At 49.5% G+C, this 16,056-nt stretch overlaps 1 protein-coding gene across 1 annotated transcript in view; it reads left to right on the top strand.

Annotated features, from left to right (window-relative positions):
* Positions 1–2,015: 2,015 nt before the first annotated feature.
* Positions 2,016–16,056, top strand: part of NXN (nucleoredoxin) — a 23,467-nt gene continuing 9,426 nt past the window's right edge. Inside the window, exons 1-5 of the mRNA XM_024736039.1 lie at positions 2,016–2,024; positions 2,324–2,441; positions 4,230–4,363; positions 4,880–4,980; positions 6,422–6,528. Coding sequence (XP_024591807.1) covers positions 2,016–2,024; positions 2,324–2,441; positions 4,230–4,363; positions 4,880–4,980; positions 6,422–6,528 — 469 coding nt within the window. The remainder of the gene's footprint in view (positions 2,025–2,323; positions 2,442–4,229; positions 4,364–4,879; positions 4,981–6,421; positions 6,529–16,056) is intronic.

Genomic DNA, 16,056 nt, shown 5'->3' on the forward strand with positions numbered 1-16,056 from the left:
TTAGAATAAAATTCTGTTATTTTTACACGTCTACAGGGCCTTGAAGATCTGGTCCACGACTGCCCTTCTGACCTCATCGTGGCTCCCCTCCCTGACTGTCTGGCTGCGTCCACTATCACCTTCCCCATTCAGCCTCCCCCCGTGTGCACGTGACTTGTTTCATGTCATTATCTGTGCTCAAATGCCATTTCTTCAAAGATGCCTTCCAGAGCACTCACTAAAACGTGTACCACTCCCCCCAGTGTGCCTTCGCTCTTACCCTGCTCTGGCTTCTTTTTATTGCTTACAAGTGCCTGAAATTTTTTTTCTCTATATATTCTTGCTTATATTGTCTGTCTCTCCCACTAGAATAGAAGCTCTGCAAAGGCAGCCACGTCATCTGCCTTGTTCTTTCTTGTCCCTTGGGCTGGCACATAGTAGGTGCTCAGTTAATATCTGTTCAATGAATTGCAGCACTTACCACTTGTAAAAAAATATCTTGAGAAAAACAGTGTATTTATAACAGTGAGATAGATGTGTATCTCCTAAACATCAGTAAGTAAAAGAAAGATAAGCAACAAAAATGAGCATCATTTTTTCCTATCAAATTGGAAAACCTAATGGTAGTGATAATGTTGGTGAGAGTACCAGGAAACGGGTGCTCTCATTTGCCATTGGTGGAATATAAAATTGTCTAAGCTTTCATAAGTGATGAGTCATGGGTTATTTTTATCTCAGTTTTTGTGGTTTGCTATGTTTCCCATTTTTCCCAATAGTTACTTTTCCCCCCAGTAGTTACTTTTGAAATCAGGAAAATCTGATAATCTTAATCCCCCACCACCCCAACTTTTTTTTTTTTTAACCTGGCTGGATCCTGGTACCAGCAAACTTGTAAAGCTAATCCCACTGGTAGGATGGTCTTGTTTTGTTGTTGAATCTCTTAAGAATGTTTAATCTGAATCCTGTATCAGGTTTCTTGGGAATAGTGCAAAATCGGTCACTGGAAACTTTATGGGCAGAGTCACCCTTGATCTGAGGTCCTGGCCGGTTTGGGGAGCCCAATGGAAACGTGAGACTGGGAAAAACATGCAGCACTAAGGGGGGCCCACCCAGTTAGAGATGGGGTCCCACAACCCTTCCTGCCAAGACCCAGGTCTCCATAGGCTGGGTAGGCCTCACATTTCTTGGCAGATACACTGCCCAACTCCCTGGCTGCTTGGGACTGAGTTAAAAACAATGATCACAGCCACCCATGCCTTTTCCTCTGCTTTATGCAGCTGGATTTCTGATGCCTGTTTCCCTCGATACCTCCATACCCTATTGTACCAGTGCCCACAGGACCAGCCCCTCCTGTCTGGGCCCCAGGCCCCCGGAAGGGAGGCTCACAGCTGAATCACCAGTGGGCCATCCTGCAATCTCCCCTTGTTTCTTTCTTTTCTGGAGGTGCATTGGTAGTTCAACATTTCATTTCTTTACATCACTTTCTGGCCTTGGCAGTTCAGTTCCAGAGCTCTCAGCAGCCCACCTGACCAGCACCACCCAGACGGCCAGGAGCTTACAAAGGAGCCAGCACACACTCGGCTCCTAGCCCTGGGCCGTCGCCTTCACACTTTCTCAGCCTCGGCTCTCAGACCCTGGCCCTCTGACAGCTGGCACAGCTGACTGCAGGAACCTGCCAAGGACTGGGGATTGTTTTAAGTGGCACAGGGAAATGAGGGCTGGGGCTGGCTGGGGATCGTGCTTCCCAAGTGTCTGCAGGCTGAGTGGCACACACTTAGAGCGACTACCGATATTTCTGTGCATGGACCTGGTAAAGTGGGGAGAGGGGCCGATTTTAACTCTTGGTCATCTGTTGAATGCCCTTGTCCCTTCTCCCTTGGGGCCAAGGGGACACGGCCGAACACCTGCCTGCTGATAGGGTGGAGAGGCACCAATAAAAAGCCTCCCTTCCTGCCTTAGCCACCTGGTGGAGGTCTGACTGTATCTGAAAGATGCCTGATCCATCTTCATGTTCGTGCTTCTTAGAGACAGTGCCCATGGGGGAGGTAGGAGAGAAAAGCTCACCCAGGGCGAGTGTGGTTCTCCGTCGGCCTCTGCTGCGACTTGAGCCTGGGTGTGGCTCTGACTTGGGGTCCGCTCCACTGTCTCAGGCCGCAGGGACAAGTGGGATTGTAGCTTCTCTTGCCCCTTTTGCCCAGCCAGCCCTGCTTTTAATCAGTAATTCATTTAATCTGTACTTTCGTGTTTTCCAGCCTGTCTACCCCTGAGGCCCAGGAGGCTCCGAAGAACTCTGCAATTAATCTGGTTTGGATTTAACCACCTTCTTTTACTTTTCTTCTTATAGCTTAAACTTTGGAACAAATATCGAATTTCCAACATTCCATCACTAATATTCTTAGACGCCACCACCGGGAAGGTCGTGTGCAGGAATGGGCTGCTGGTGATCCGCGATGACCCAGAGGGTAAGACCTTGCTTTGTCCACCCGTACTCCCTGCTCTACCCCCCTGCCCTGCCCTCCTCCCTGTTGGTAGAGAGTGTATAAAGGAAATATATGAGTGTGGGTTTATTTGGCTAGAGAATATTGTCTTGATGAAATTACAGTATTCTCCAGGTCATGGTTAAGATTTTTACGGAGATCAGAATGTCCCTCGTGGGGGCTTTAATTCGTGGGCCAGCAGAGATGGAATCTGAAAAAGGAAGTTTAGCTTTGAGGGCTGAGGAGGCCATTGAGAAGTGGCTTGAGCCCAGATTCCGACTCCTAGTGCTGTTTCAACGGCAGCTCTCACCTTCACAATCAGAGGCAGGCTGTGTGGTTTCGGGGTTTTTTCTCATTAAAATTTTACCGTAGCAAAGTCGCAATCTCTGCATTGCTCTGCTGGCCTGGCGGTGAGGGCCTCTCAGTTCTTGGGGCTGCTCAAGTCCTAAGCCTTGGTCTTGCTGACTGGCCGGGTGGCTGGCTGTGCCTGGGTGGCTTTCATCACCCTGCTCAGAGGCTGTCCAGGGCCTATTTCTCTCCTTCTCTCAACCCCCGCCCCCCAGCCCTGTGCCCTGGAGTCATAAAAGTCATAGAAGCGTTACAAGGTCTTCTGTCCCTCGCTTACTGATCCAACTGGAGGATTCAACCCTGGTCACAAATTTTCCCGGTAAAAATTTCACCAGGGCAGGTAGAACCAAGTCTTTACCTTCTGAAATGTACACACACACACACACACACACACACACACACACCCACCCACACACACACACACACACACACCCACCCACACACACACACACACACACACCCACCCACACACACACACACACACACACCCACCCACACACACACACACACACACACCCACCCACACACACACACACACACACACCCACCCACACACACACACACACACACACACACACACTCCACTCTGAAACTTGTTAAAAACCCAGCTTCCCTGCCTCCACCCCCAGAGATTTTTGGATCCATTTGTTTCAGGGTGGGCTTGGCCACCTGCTTTTTCAGCCAGGCTGTGCTTCTTTCTCCCTCCCATCCTCCACCCGCCCCAGGCGATTTTGAGGCAGTGGTCCCTGGACCACCCTGTGAGAAAACACTGTTCTGTTGAGTGGGGGAGCATATCATTTGCTCTTCCTGCCTGGGGCTTACGTGTCACCAGAATGTCGACCATCTGGGTTGAGTGGTTTTACGCTTTCCTTTCAGTAGACTGCAATTCTCATCTCACTTGGTTCCCTGGGCCCCAACCCAGACCAGCTGAATCAGAATCTCTGGGGGTGGGGAATTTTACAGTTCCCCAGCTGATTCTAAAATGCAGAGTTGAGAGCCACTGAGAGTCCAGGGTTGGAACGGAAGAAACTCACAGTTAATACCCAAGGCAGTGATTTCCCAACTGTCCCATCATCACAATTACTCGGGGAGTCGTTTTGCTTTGTTTTGGATATGCATCTTCAGCCTTGCCCCTGAATCCTGAGACTGGGGGTGGGGGGTGACCTGGGCTTCTGTACTTTTCAAAAGCCCCCCAGGAGATGGGTCCTGTGGTCATCCAGGTTCAGGAACCATTGCCTTGAAGGTAGATAGGGCTCTGCCGTGGCTGAGTCCTGCTTTTATTCCTGTTTTAGCTGCGGATTCTATGGATATGTTAAAAAATACTGTTTGGTGATAAAGCTGTCGTGCTCTGCAGCCCTGAGGCCTTTTGGGTCAGAGGCCACGAGGAAGAGTCTTAACATTCTCGCTATCTGTTGCCTGTTTCAGGTTTGGAATTCCCTTGGGGGCCTAAACCCTTCAGGGAAGTCATTGCAGGGCCCTTGCTTAGAAATAATGGGCAGTCCCTGGAGAGCAGCAGCCTGGAGGGGTCTCACGTGGGAGTCTATTTCTCTGCACACTGGGTGAGTGTTTGGTCCCTCTTTAGTCCAGACAGAAGGGAGCAGTGATGTCACCACCAGCCCCAGCTGGGGCTGGCTTCTGGAGGTGTCACTTCCCAGCATCCTTGCCTTCTCCTGTGCCCGATGCATTGCTGGCATGCTGCCAGTGCTTACTGTCATGAATGATATTAGCGGCAAGAAAATGACTTCTTTGGACTGGCCTAAAAAGGTAGTCCTTCCGCCTAAAACATAAATAAATAAAAAGAGGAGTCCTCCTAACCCATTCTGACGAGGCTCCTCACGGGCCTCGCGGGAGCCCGTTTTAACTGCTGCCTGCTGGCACCCACGTGGATGGGGCAGGGCCTGTGCTGGATACGCGCTGTCACGAGAGGCACGTTTGTTCCTGCCTCTTCCATAAACTGGAAACGCGATCCGAATCCTGCTTGGGTATTGCTGACCTGGCCTCTACGGGCAGGTGGCTGGGAATTGGGAAGGAGAAGGCGCGACGTGAGGCTGCAGGATCCCACTCATGTCTTCCAGTGTCCACCCTGCCGAAGCCTCACCCGGGTCCTGGTGGAATCCTACCGGAAGATCAAGGAGGCAGGCCAGAAATTCGAGATCATCTTTGTTAGTGCAGACAGGTAACGCGTGCTGGGGAGAGCGGCGGCGGCGGTGCATCTCCCCTTTTCTCTAGGTGGATGTCTCTTGCCATACACATCTCGCCTCTTTAAGCTTAGAGCTTGGGGGATAGGGATCAGGGAAGACATATCTGGGATGATTATCGGAGGGACAGATACATTTCATATTTACTCAGGTAATTGTCTGAAGGGGAGCCAAGAAAAACCCTTCCTCGCTGTCATTATTAAGGGACATCCCAATTCTGGCCTGGGGCATTTGAGATTAGCACGCATTTTTTTCTGATTAGTTCAGCTTTGTGGATGGTGGTGAAAGGATGTGGAGGGGGGAGGATGGAAAGAAAAGAGCCGGAGACTAATGGAATGTGGCACCTATCCTAGTGGGCTCTGCAGTCATTTCTCTTAGCTCTGGCCACGTGCTTTTTCTAGGGGCTCTCCTCAAAACAAGAACAGACATTCTTCCTGGAGTACGTCAGGGCCTTTTAGCCTCAGTCTCCTCTGTTTCTTGCCCTCTTGCCGGCTTTACTCACCAGTGACCTTCCTTCATCTCAAAATTCCAGCCCCAGTTCAGACTGAGCCACCAGGTATTCTGTTCACAGAAGGGTCTCTGAGATGGCAACACACAGAGGGCCTTGTGTCCACTGTCGTACCCTTGATGTCTGCATGATGCATAGGACTCCGCGCTTTCACTGTGGAGGGTGCGGGTTTGATCCCTGGTCAGGGAACCAAGATCCTGCAAGCCCCGTGGCGCAGCCAAAATAAATAATAAAAAAAAGTCAACTTTATTGAAGTACAATTTTCATACAATGAAATTCATACATTCTGGGTGTCCAGTTCAATGTATTTTCACTAATGTATGTACCCGTGTCACCATCACAGTGAAGGTGTAGAACATTCCCATCAATTAAAAGAATCCCTCGTGCCTCTTCTCAGTTAATCCTCACCCCCAAATCCCAGCCCCACAGATCCCCGGATCTGCTTTCTATCACTTGATTAGATTTATCACTCCTAGAGTTTCTTAGACATGGAGTCGTAGGTATATGCTTGGTTAAGTGTCCTGTATGCATCACTGTTATGTGCACAGATTACAGACATTGCGGGGAACCTGGTATCTGAACATCTAGACTCCTCATAAAAGTAAGACCTGTCAATGTTGAAAAAGGAGAAGTTAAGCGTGAGCTGAATGTGTAGGGTGCAGAGAAGCGGGATGTTGAAGTGGCCTGGCATTTCAGTTTGGCATCCACCTGTTATGTGGAGCTTTGCTTTGGGGTGTGCACTGGAATGGGTAGGACAGTGTCCTCCTCGGGCCTGGTGTCCGAGGAGCACGATGATTAGAAGCCCCGGCATCTGTAGGGCCCTGGGCACGACTTGGTGGAAGGTGGGGAGGACCCAGTGGTGGTGCCTTGTGGGGTAATAGGGCTTTGTCTCCCTGTGTGTGTCTCTGTAGGTCAGAGGACTCATTCAAACAGTACTTCAGTGAGATGCCGTGGCTCGCAGTTCCCTACACCGACGAGGCCCGGCGGTCGCGCCTCAACCGGCTGTATGGAATCCAAGGTAGGTGTGCCCGACTCGTGGGTTCCTTGGAATCCTGCTCGCTTGTCTGGGCTCACCACCTCTTTGGCTTTCCTTCTAGAGGGAAAAGAACATCTTTATTTCCATGAATGTTCACATTCTTTAGCATCTTAAAAAGATGCGGTGGATTTTAAGGTATGTAGATTATCTCTCATTAAAGCCATTTTTTTTTTTTTTTGGAAAATGCTTGTCCCAGTGAGACAGCTACTTCTCACCACCCGGCCTAGTGGGTTCTAATGTGGTTGGGCTATGGAGAACACCTGCCCAATGACTCGGCCAAAACCCTATCCCAAGGTTCTTTCTGTCAAACAGACCTGAGGGTGACCTTTGGTTCTGTTACTCGAGCTCCTTGAGCCTCGGTTTCCTCATCTGTAAACTGTGGATGATATATCTGCCACAAAGAGTCGCTGGGAGCGTTAATAGGATAATGCAAATCCCATACTTCGCACGTTCCTGAAGTGTCATAGTGACGGCTGGCTGAGGGGGTATTGCCTTTTAGGCAAGAAAATTAGTTTCCTGAGAGCGTTGAAAACTTGGACTTGAAGTACTAATCATGGTGTTTTTCAGAAATAATGATTACTAGTGAGACAATCTGTGTTTTTATTCTTTATTATGTGAATACCTCCTTCCCAGCCTTCACCCAGCCAGGTTTTTTCTTGGTGGCCTATTAAGAGTTAAATTCATTGTCTTTGTATCAGTGGTACCAGATCCTGGTCAACCCTAGAGAGATAACAGCTAATATTTGAGTTCTCAGTGTCTTGGTTTATAGGAAGTAGAAAAAAAAAAGCCAAATCAAGATCTACCCACCAACTCCACAGCTTGTGGGGGAACTCATCAGGTTCTTTAACCTTTTTTCTTCACCATTTAGAGTAAGCATTTGGCTTTGTTAGGAGCTAGTTTCAAAAAATTAATATTTCATTTAAAATTGGTGATTCTCAGTTTCAAATGTGCATAAGAATTCCCTGGGGATCTTGCGAAAATGCAGATTCGGATTCAGTGGTTCTGGGGTGTGGCTGAGATCCTACATTTCTAGCAAAAGCCCCCAGGCGATGCCACTGCCACTGGTCCAGGGACCACACTTTGGGCATTAAGTCTAGGTCTATTCATCCTTTGAGAATTTTGGAGCCTTACGCCTCCTACTAATAAAAAAGATGAAAGCAGTTTTCTTTCCAAGCAGAAGTGGAGAGACATGACATGGTTTACTGGTCCAGAAGGACGGGTACCAAGTTGGTTAATTTAAAGGAGATGGCCCAGGAGTATTTCCTTCCAGCACTCTGCTTGCAGAGAGCCTTAAAGCATGTGTGTCTTGGGGTAGGAGCAGTATTGCTTGAGAAAAGTGATGATCCTAGGCCAGTCGTACTAAACAGAGGGTTGAATTGCCACTTGGTGGGGATAAGTAAAACTTCATGTCTCTCAGTTCACTTATTCATTCATTCAACAAGTATTTGCTGAGGGTTTACCCCTCTACTGCTGACTGACCTTGAGCGAGTTACTTAACCTAACTTTTTTCAGTAAAACTGGGCAGTTTCACTGTTGGATACAGAGTAGACACTTAATATTTAACTGACTGACTTAGGGGAAAAAAGGGAAATCTTTGATTTTACAACCTAAAAAAGAGAAACTTTTGGATGTCAAAAAGCTTACTAACAGAAAGGCAACTAACAGTATTAATAACACATGTGGCAAAGAATCTATATCCTTCATAGAAAAAGAGCTCTTTCCAGATACCAGTCCAAAAAGAGAGAGAGACAAACAATTTAGTTGAAAATATGTACAAGATATGAGGTGGGCAATTCACCTGATGCATATTGTCAGAATGGATAAGAAAAATATTCAGAATAATTTTCATTCGTGATTTACAGATTAAAACACTGAATTTGTGTCTATCACATTTGCAAAGAACTCTACTTGCCAAAAAAAGATAATCCCCAGTATAGGAAAGAGAGCAGACTGCTAGTGGGAATCTAAATCAGGACAACGTTTCAAGGAGAGAAATTGGCAATGTACACCAGAGGCCTTAAAAATCTATAAAGCCTTTAATTTCAGAATCCCACTTGTAGGAATTTATGTTCAGGAAATGACCCTCTAGCACCCAGCAAAAACTGAACTTCTTTTGCAGTTGGAGGTGCATTTTTGTTTTTTGTTTTTTTCTTTCATCTTTCGTATACTTTGGATTTCATCACAGACCACAGTTCTTTCCTTGCTGTAGCCCCTAGAAAACTCAGAGCTGAATTTGTAGCCACCTTTAGCAGTTTTACAAAGCTGACCATTTCTCTGCGTGCCCTTGACCCTAGCTTGGTTTTCTCTTCCTTCCTTGTTTTCCTTTCAGTGGGATGTTTTCATCAATTTTTTATTGGATTATATCATGCACTTTTTAAGCAGCCTCAAATCCTTTTTGGAAAAAAGCTGGAGTAGATTTAAATGCATAGGATTCTATTTCTTGAGCTCCAGCTAACCACCAATACTGTACACTGAGCTTGGTGGTGAATAAGAAACCAGAAGGGTGTCCCAGTGCTGCCCTTGAGTGGGCAAGATGGGATTTACATTGGGAAATAACTACAGTAGGATGATATCTTCTGAAGAACTAAAAAGTGTTGGTCAAATAGGTGTCACTTTGTACAAGGGCTCAGAAGACTGAATTTGTCCCAGAAAGCAGAGTGGGTGCTGGGCTTCACTTGGCCACTCTGCTCAGTCAGGCAGCCTCTCTATATGGAGGCATCTTCTTTCCAAACACACGTCCTCAGTGAAGCACAGCCTTTTGCTCTCTGAGGAAGGGAGTTGCCCTTTCTTGGGGGTGGAGGCCAGTGAGGTGCAGGTCATATTCTACTGGCCGATGCTAAGGCCCTGAGGTCACCTGAAAGTAATAAATTACCAAAGGACCGTCTATATCATGCAGAGCCAGTTTGAGGGTGGGGGTTTCTACCCTCCCTGTGCTCTGTGAGATGCTTCTTGGGGCCCTTGTTGGCGGGGTAGGCACAGAATAGCAATCTCCTAAGGGGAAATCACAAACCCTGCAAGATTCCGCACAAGTTCTGGGCACACAGCTGAGGCTAGAAGGTACCCTTCTGTCAGACATTGGCAGGGCACGAAAAAATTAAATTGATCGTGGGACTTCCCTGGCGGTCCAGTGGTTAAGACTCCGCACTTGCACTTTAGGCGGTGTGGGTTCGATCCCTGGTTGGGGAACTTAAGATCCCGCATGCTGCATGGTGTGGCCAAAAAAACAAAAAAGGAAAAAAAATTAAACTGATTGTTTTCTGTCTGCCTTCAGAGAGCAGAGAAGGGAACTCTCCTTGTGGATTCTCCAGCTATCGACATGTAAATATTACAGCAGTAGGAGCCCTGGTTGCTAGGTGTGGCCCAGACAGCCAGGATGCGGGTGACCACAAATGAGCAGGAAGAGAATGGAGAGTTTTCAGAGATGCATTCATTTGGCTCAGTCTCTTAAGGCCTGGCAGTGTGAGGAAGAGTACATATGTGGTTCCCAGACTTCAAGGAGCCCTCAGCTGAGAGTCAGAAAGCTGATCTGGAGAGGCCCTGTGCCCAGGCAAGCAGCGGCCGGGCAGCCACACAAAAGAACCCAGCTCTGGCCGGCAGGTGCCCTCTGCAGCCCAGCCCTGCACCTGGCCCGTCCTGCTGCTCCCTGTCTGCTGGCTCCACGGTATACACTCCCTGCCATCTGTACTCGTCCCTCCTCAGCTTGGACCAGCCTGCTTTCCCAGCTCTCTACCTCCTGCTGCCTCACTCTTGGGTCCTCTCCCTGGCACAGTGTTTTCTGCCAACTGCTCACTTGATCACTGACCCCTTTGGCTAAGCCTTAGGAGTCATTCCTGCAAGCAGCCTGTCAGACATGGCCGGCTGACCCTGATCTGTCTGTCCGCCTCTGGCCCTGTGAAGCCATAGATGCACTAAAGCACGGTGAATCGAGAGTGTGGAAGAGCCACACAGGATCCTTTTCAAGGCAGCATTTAATGAAGGGCAGACAGTGGAATAGTCTGAATTCACGCGAGACTCTGGCTTGGAGCTCTTGAGCCCAGAAGGCTTCCTGGAGGAGGTGACTCTAGAGCAGGGCCTTACAGAATGGATGGGATTTAGGTAGAGGGTTTGAGACGTTCCAGGGCAAAGGCCAGAGTAGGATGTCCATGGTGTACTGTAGGGCAGACTGGGTAATAAGGCTGGTGATGCCACATCACAGAAGGCCTTGAGCACCAGGCTGTGGTCCTTGAACTTGGCGCTTTGGGCTTTAGAGCTTTTTGAAAATTTTGATTAAGGGGAGATCAGTGCAGTAGTGACATGTAAGCTAGACTGGAAGAGAAATCCCAGAGGCATGTTACCCTCTGATATTTCTGATGGACTCACTGAGCTCCCATTGTAGCCAGACCTCAGGCTGTGGCTCACGACAGGCCTACCTGTGGGGAGAGAGAGGGAGGCTGCTCCCTTGGGCTCTAGAGCAGGTGCCCCAGGCGGCCTCTGCCTCCTTCCAGCCTCACAGGGTACTTCAGCTTCATGGCAGTTTTTGGGTTCCCCGGTGCATTCGTTTTTAGTAAGTTCTTTGGCAGCATTTCCATTGATCTTACCAGTCAGCATCCCACTGCGTTTGACTACCAAAATAAAAGGTAGAGAAAATCCACAGCCTGTTCAAGGGGGCGGGGTTCCGAGGTCCCGGGGCCATCACTTTCCTCCCTGTCGGCATCTCCCATGGCCCAGACTCCTCCCCTGGGTGAGTGTCTCCTCAGCAGACCTGCTTTAGTGGGTGTATGGCCGGCTCTCCTGAATTCCCTCAGTCTCCCTCCTCTCCACCATGAAGCATGTTTTACAGCATCAGGTCCGTAACTCAGAATGTCTGTGTGTCTCCCCATCCCCTTTCTTCTTTCTTGCTCAAATAGAGCTCCCATGTCCTCTCCAGGTGCACCGCCCTCCCAGCACCTCCACATGTTCACCAACCTGGAAGCTCTCTGAACCCCATCATTTTGGGGCCTTTATGGAGGTTTCACTGTGTAGGCATGAGTGGTTAAATCATTGGCCATTGGTGATTAACTCAACCTCCAGCCCTTCTCCCTTCCCCAGCTCTTGAGGTCAAGGGTGTGGAGCTGAACGTTCCAACCTTCTAACCACGTCTCTCTGGTGACCTAGACCCGTCATCTCGCGAGCATCCAAAAAGACACTCACTCTTACCACTTCCATTCCAACAGTCTTGGAAGCTCTTGTGTCAGGATCTGGGACTAAGACCAAATATGATAACAAAAGATGTTCCTATCACCCCAATCGTTCAGGAAATTATAGGGGTTTTAGGAGCTCTGTGCCAGGAGCTGGGGATGAAGGCCAAATATATACGCCTCATTATGTTACAGTATCACGATGTGCACGTACATACACTCCGTACATATGCAGAGTCAGTGGAGGGTTCCACCGACTGGTCTTCTGCAAACCCCGCAGGGCTCTATCTGGGAGAGCTCTTGCTCCCTGCTTGACTCTGTGTCCCGGTTTCTCACCCCACTTTCTGTCTCCTCCTGAACGTTTTGATGAGGGTGCTTTCACAGAGCAGTATGAGGTACCTTCCCCTGCCCGCACCCAAGCTGAGCCACCTCCACCTGGCCTGTCTTTGGGCCTTATAGCGCGCAAATGACTTCATCAGACCATACTGAGGCCCATGAGGGCAGAGCCGCTCTGTGTCACCTGGACAGGCTTGGGTGAAAATGGGCAGTGCAGAAGAACCTGGAATCCTCTGAGCATCTTGGGAGCTGGGCTCAGAGCGCCCCCAGATTCTGAGTATCTTCCAGCATCCCGAGGAGGCCTCGCATAAGATGCTGCCCCTTCGTTCAGGTGTCCATCCAGATGGTGGTGGGAGAGTCTGGGTCTTGAGGCTGTGCCCTCCAGTCACCCCTTTCAGAGATGGCAGGACCTGCTGCAGGCCCTGAGGAGGCATCTGCTCCCAGGCTGGTTGCTGGTCCCTCGGGTGCTCTGGCCTGAGCCCGGGCCGTGTTAGCTAGCAGTCTTCATGGGGCCGCTTGAGTTCACCAAAGCCTGGCATGTGGCCTCCATCCACTTCCTTTGCCTTGGGGAATAGCTGGGTTGGCCTCCCTCCTCCCAGCGCTTTGTGCAGACTGGGGAATTTGTAGCCCTATAAGCTGCTGACAAATGCCTTTCTAAGGAAAGGGTTTAGACGCACTTGGCAAAAGGCAGATCCCATTAGCAATTCTGTAATGCTGGCTGTTGGAGAATACCATGTTCTGCGCAGGGAGGCTCCGAGCCCCTTCTCTCCTGGGTTAGAGGCCCTCACTGGCTTTGTTCCTCTCCTCCCCACCCCCGCCCCCGCCTCTGGGGCCAGCGACAGGGCCCAGGGTGGACGGAGGCCCTGCCACCAGGAGAGCAGCAGGGAAGACCGGGAGGCAGTTGTGTGAGGCCCGTCTCTCTCCCGGGATCTATTTATCTTCTGTTTCTCTGTTGCCCTCTTATTCCTTAGCCTTATCCTCTGGCTTTTTCTTCTTTTCCCCTTTCCCTGCCTTTCTCATCCATTTCCCGCCCTTCTCCTCTCTCTTTCCCTTCCTTTGCCCTCTTCCCTGCCCCTTTCACAAAATGGACTTGAGGCAGAGTGTCTTTATTTTCTATAGAAACGAAACATTCAGCCATTGTGTTTTTCAATGAGTAGAGGGCGAGGGGCCCACGCTGGTGTTTTTTGTAGGCAAATCTCAGTATTGAAAGGGCTGGCGCAGGCTCTGTGGAGCTGGCCCCCTGGGCCTGGGGAGGGCGGCTGGGGGCTGTCTTGGGGCCTACAGAACAGCCTCAGTGCTCTTCTCTGCTCGTCTTGTTTCATTCTGAAAACATAAAAAAAGGAAAAGCAGGAAAGGACAAAGGATAATGTAACAAACACCCATGTGGCCACCACCTAGAACTGACATCTTTGCCTGAGGTATTTATCAGTGAATGGGAGCATTAAACACAGACCAAGTGGGGTTCCCTTTACTCCTCCGTGGAGCCTTGCGCCTTCTTTCTCCCCAGTGGGGGAGAGCGGTGACACTATCATCCATCCATTGTGAATATTCCTCATCTGTTTCCAGATGGTCACTGCGTCTCTGAATCCATGAGTAATGTATAGTCGTGCTGGGTGTGTTTTTAGAAGTGTACTTAAGTGCTGACATGCTGTAATATCATAATGCAGCTTGCTTTTCTCACTAAACATTATGTTTTTGAGATTTATCCCTGTTGATATTTACATCTGGTTTTATTTCAGTGCCGTGAAGTGCTTTGTCGTACCACAGCCTCTTTATCAGTTCCACTGTCAGTGGATACTTGGTCATTTCTGGCTTTTCTGTATTACAAGAACGCTGCCATTTTAAATGTCTTCTTTGGGACTTCCTGGCGGTCCAGTGGTTAAGACTCTGAGCTTCCACTGCAGGGGGCTCGGGTTCAATCCCTGGTCCGGGAACTAAGATTGCCGCATGCCACGTGGCATGGTCAAAAAAGAAAAGTCGTCTTTGTGCCTCCTGACGCGGGCCTTCTGGCCGAGTTCAAGTGGGCCCAGACTCATCCCTTTGACTTCCTTTGGGTTTCTCTGAGCTTCACCACTCAAACCAGCTGCCTTCTTCCTTTCCTTAACTCTCCCAGTAGGGGAAGGTTTGAGGGAGAAGGAGGGGGAGGAAAAGAGCGATGTGATGAACTGGGGTTGATGTTGCCAAGGCGTGGTCTGCATTTGTCATCCCACCCCTGCTGCCCTACGGTTCCTGTTTGGTTTTTATTTAATGTTAGTGCATTCACCATAATATCATTTAACAAAACTCAAATATGTATCTATTTCACCCACATTCCTGCCTTCCTAGCACAACTGTTTTCACTTTTCTGAGTCCTTTTGGTCTCTGTCTTCAAGCATATTTCTACATAGTTGTAATTGTACACATAGCACTGTGTATTCTGCATTTTCAACTCATCCATGTATTACAAACATTTCCATACTGCTACAGTGTTCATGATGACCATTTATTTCCGTGATCACGTAACCACTTGCCCTGCCACGTGCCCTAACCCACTCTTCCTGTCTTGGGGTCTGCTTTTCTTCCCCTTTCTCTTCCCCACTGCCAGCAATCTTTGCGATCACACTGCCATCTAGAAGCAGAGGAACAAAGTTGGGTTACGGCCCTGACCAGGTCCTCTTGCACCCCCAGGTGCTGCCCCAGACCCACCACCTCCTTTGAAACTCCCTCTTTCCTTGGTGATAGGAAAGCTACCAAATGCAACTGTGGGACAGTCTCCATGCACGTGGCTTTTTTTTTTTTTTTCGGCCGCGTTGGGTCTTCGTTGCTGTGCGTGGGCTTTCTCTAGTTGTGGCGAGTGGGGCCTACTCTGTGCGCGGGCTTCTCATTGCGGTGGCTTCTCTTGTTGCGGAGCACGGGCTCTAGGCGTGCGGGCTTCAGTAGTTGTGGCGCATGGGCTCAGTAGTTGTGGCTCGTGGGCTCTAGAGCGCAGGCTCAGTAGTTGTGACGCACGGGCTTAGTTCCTCCGCGGCATGTGGGATCTTCCCGGACCAGGGCTCGAACCCGTGTCCCCTTCATTGGCAGGTGGATACTTAACCACTGTGCCACCAGGGAAGCCCCGCACGTGGCTTTGAGATGGTTTTAAATACTCACAAATCGGCTCCTCCCAGGAGGAAACAGTGTGGAGCCGGCTTCTTAGGCCTTGTTCCTTCTTCTCTAGGTTTTCGGGGAGATGCTGAAGGGGATTCTGAAGCACTGCTGTGGTCCACCCAAGCTCCCCTGGGCGGGGGCCTGGGGCTGAAGCCCTCTCTAGGAGCACAGAGTGTGTGTTCTACTCGCAGAGGTTAAGCTTGGGGTGGTGCAGCCGAGAGAGCACCAACCGCACACGTGGCAGCATTATACCATCCCCGGAACCCTCCCTGTGGTGTTGACGTCGCCTCGGTGTTCTGTTTCTTTAGCGAACTCCCTCCAGCCAGCGTGGAGGTTTCTGTTTATCTCACGAGAGCAAGGCACCAGTCTTCTGTCCCTTCTCGCGAGCCAAATGATCAACTTAGGGATGATTAAAAAAAATAACGATGAACTTATTTATAATAAGAGCTAATATTTACGGAGTACTTACTGTGTGCCAGATGGTCTGCTTGAAAGCATTTTCTACTTGTCATTTTACTTCCAGCCCCCAAGTAAGACAGGAAACTATCACTACCCCCATTTGACGGTGTGGAAATGAGGCTCTGAGCAGTTAAGTGACTTTCCTGGGTCTTCCTTAGAATTCTTACTGTACTCTCCCTCCAGCCGTTCCAGCCATCCCAGCTGGGAAACGACAAGTTCAAGAGAAGCAGAGGCGAACTGCTCCCTTTTCATTCCCGTCAGGGAAGCGAGCCCCTTGCTGGGGTGGTAGTTATTCTGTACAAAGGCATTGATTAGAAATTTTCCATTCCCTTTAAGTTTCCCGTAAGAGGCTCTGCCCTATTTTCTCCTTAGAAGTCTCTGCTTCGGGGAACCTGCTTCAAGGGAGGGGGGAGCAGGAAAGGCCTGATGGGGC

Source organism: Neophocaena asiaeorientalis, unplaced genomic scaffold (assembly GCF_003031525.2).
Source record: "Neophocaena asiaeorientalis asiaeorientalis breed wild unplaced genomic scaffold, Neophocaena_asiaeorientalis_V1.1 scaffold129, whole genome shotgun sequence".
Lineage (NCBI taxonomy): Eukaryota > Metazoa > Chordata > Mammalia > Artiodactyla > Phocoenidae > Neophocaena > Neophocaena asiaeorientalis.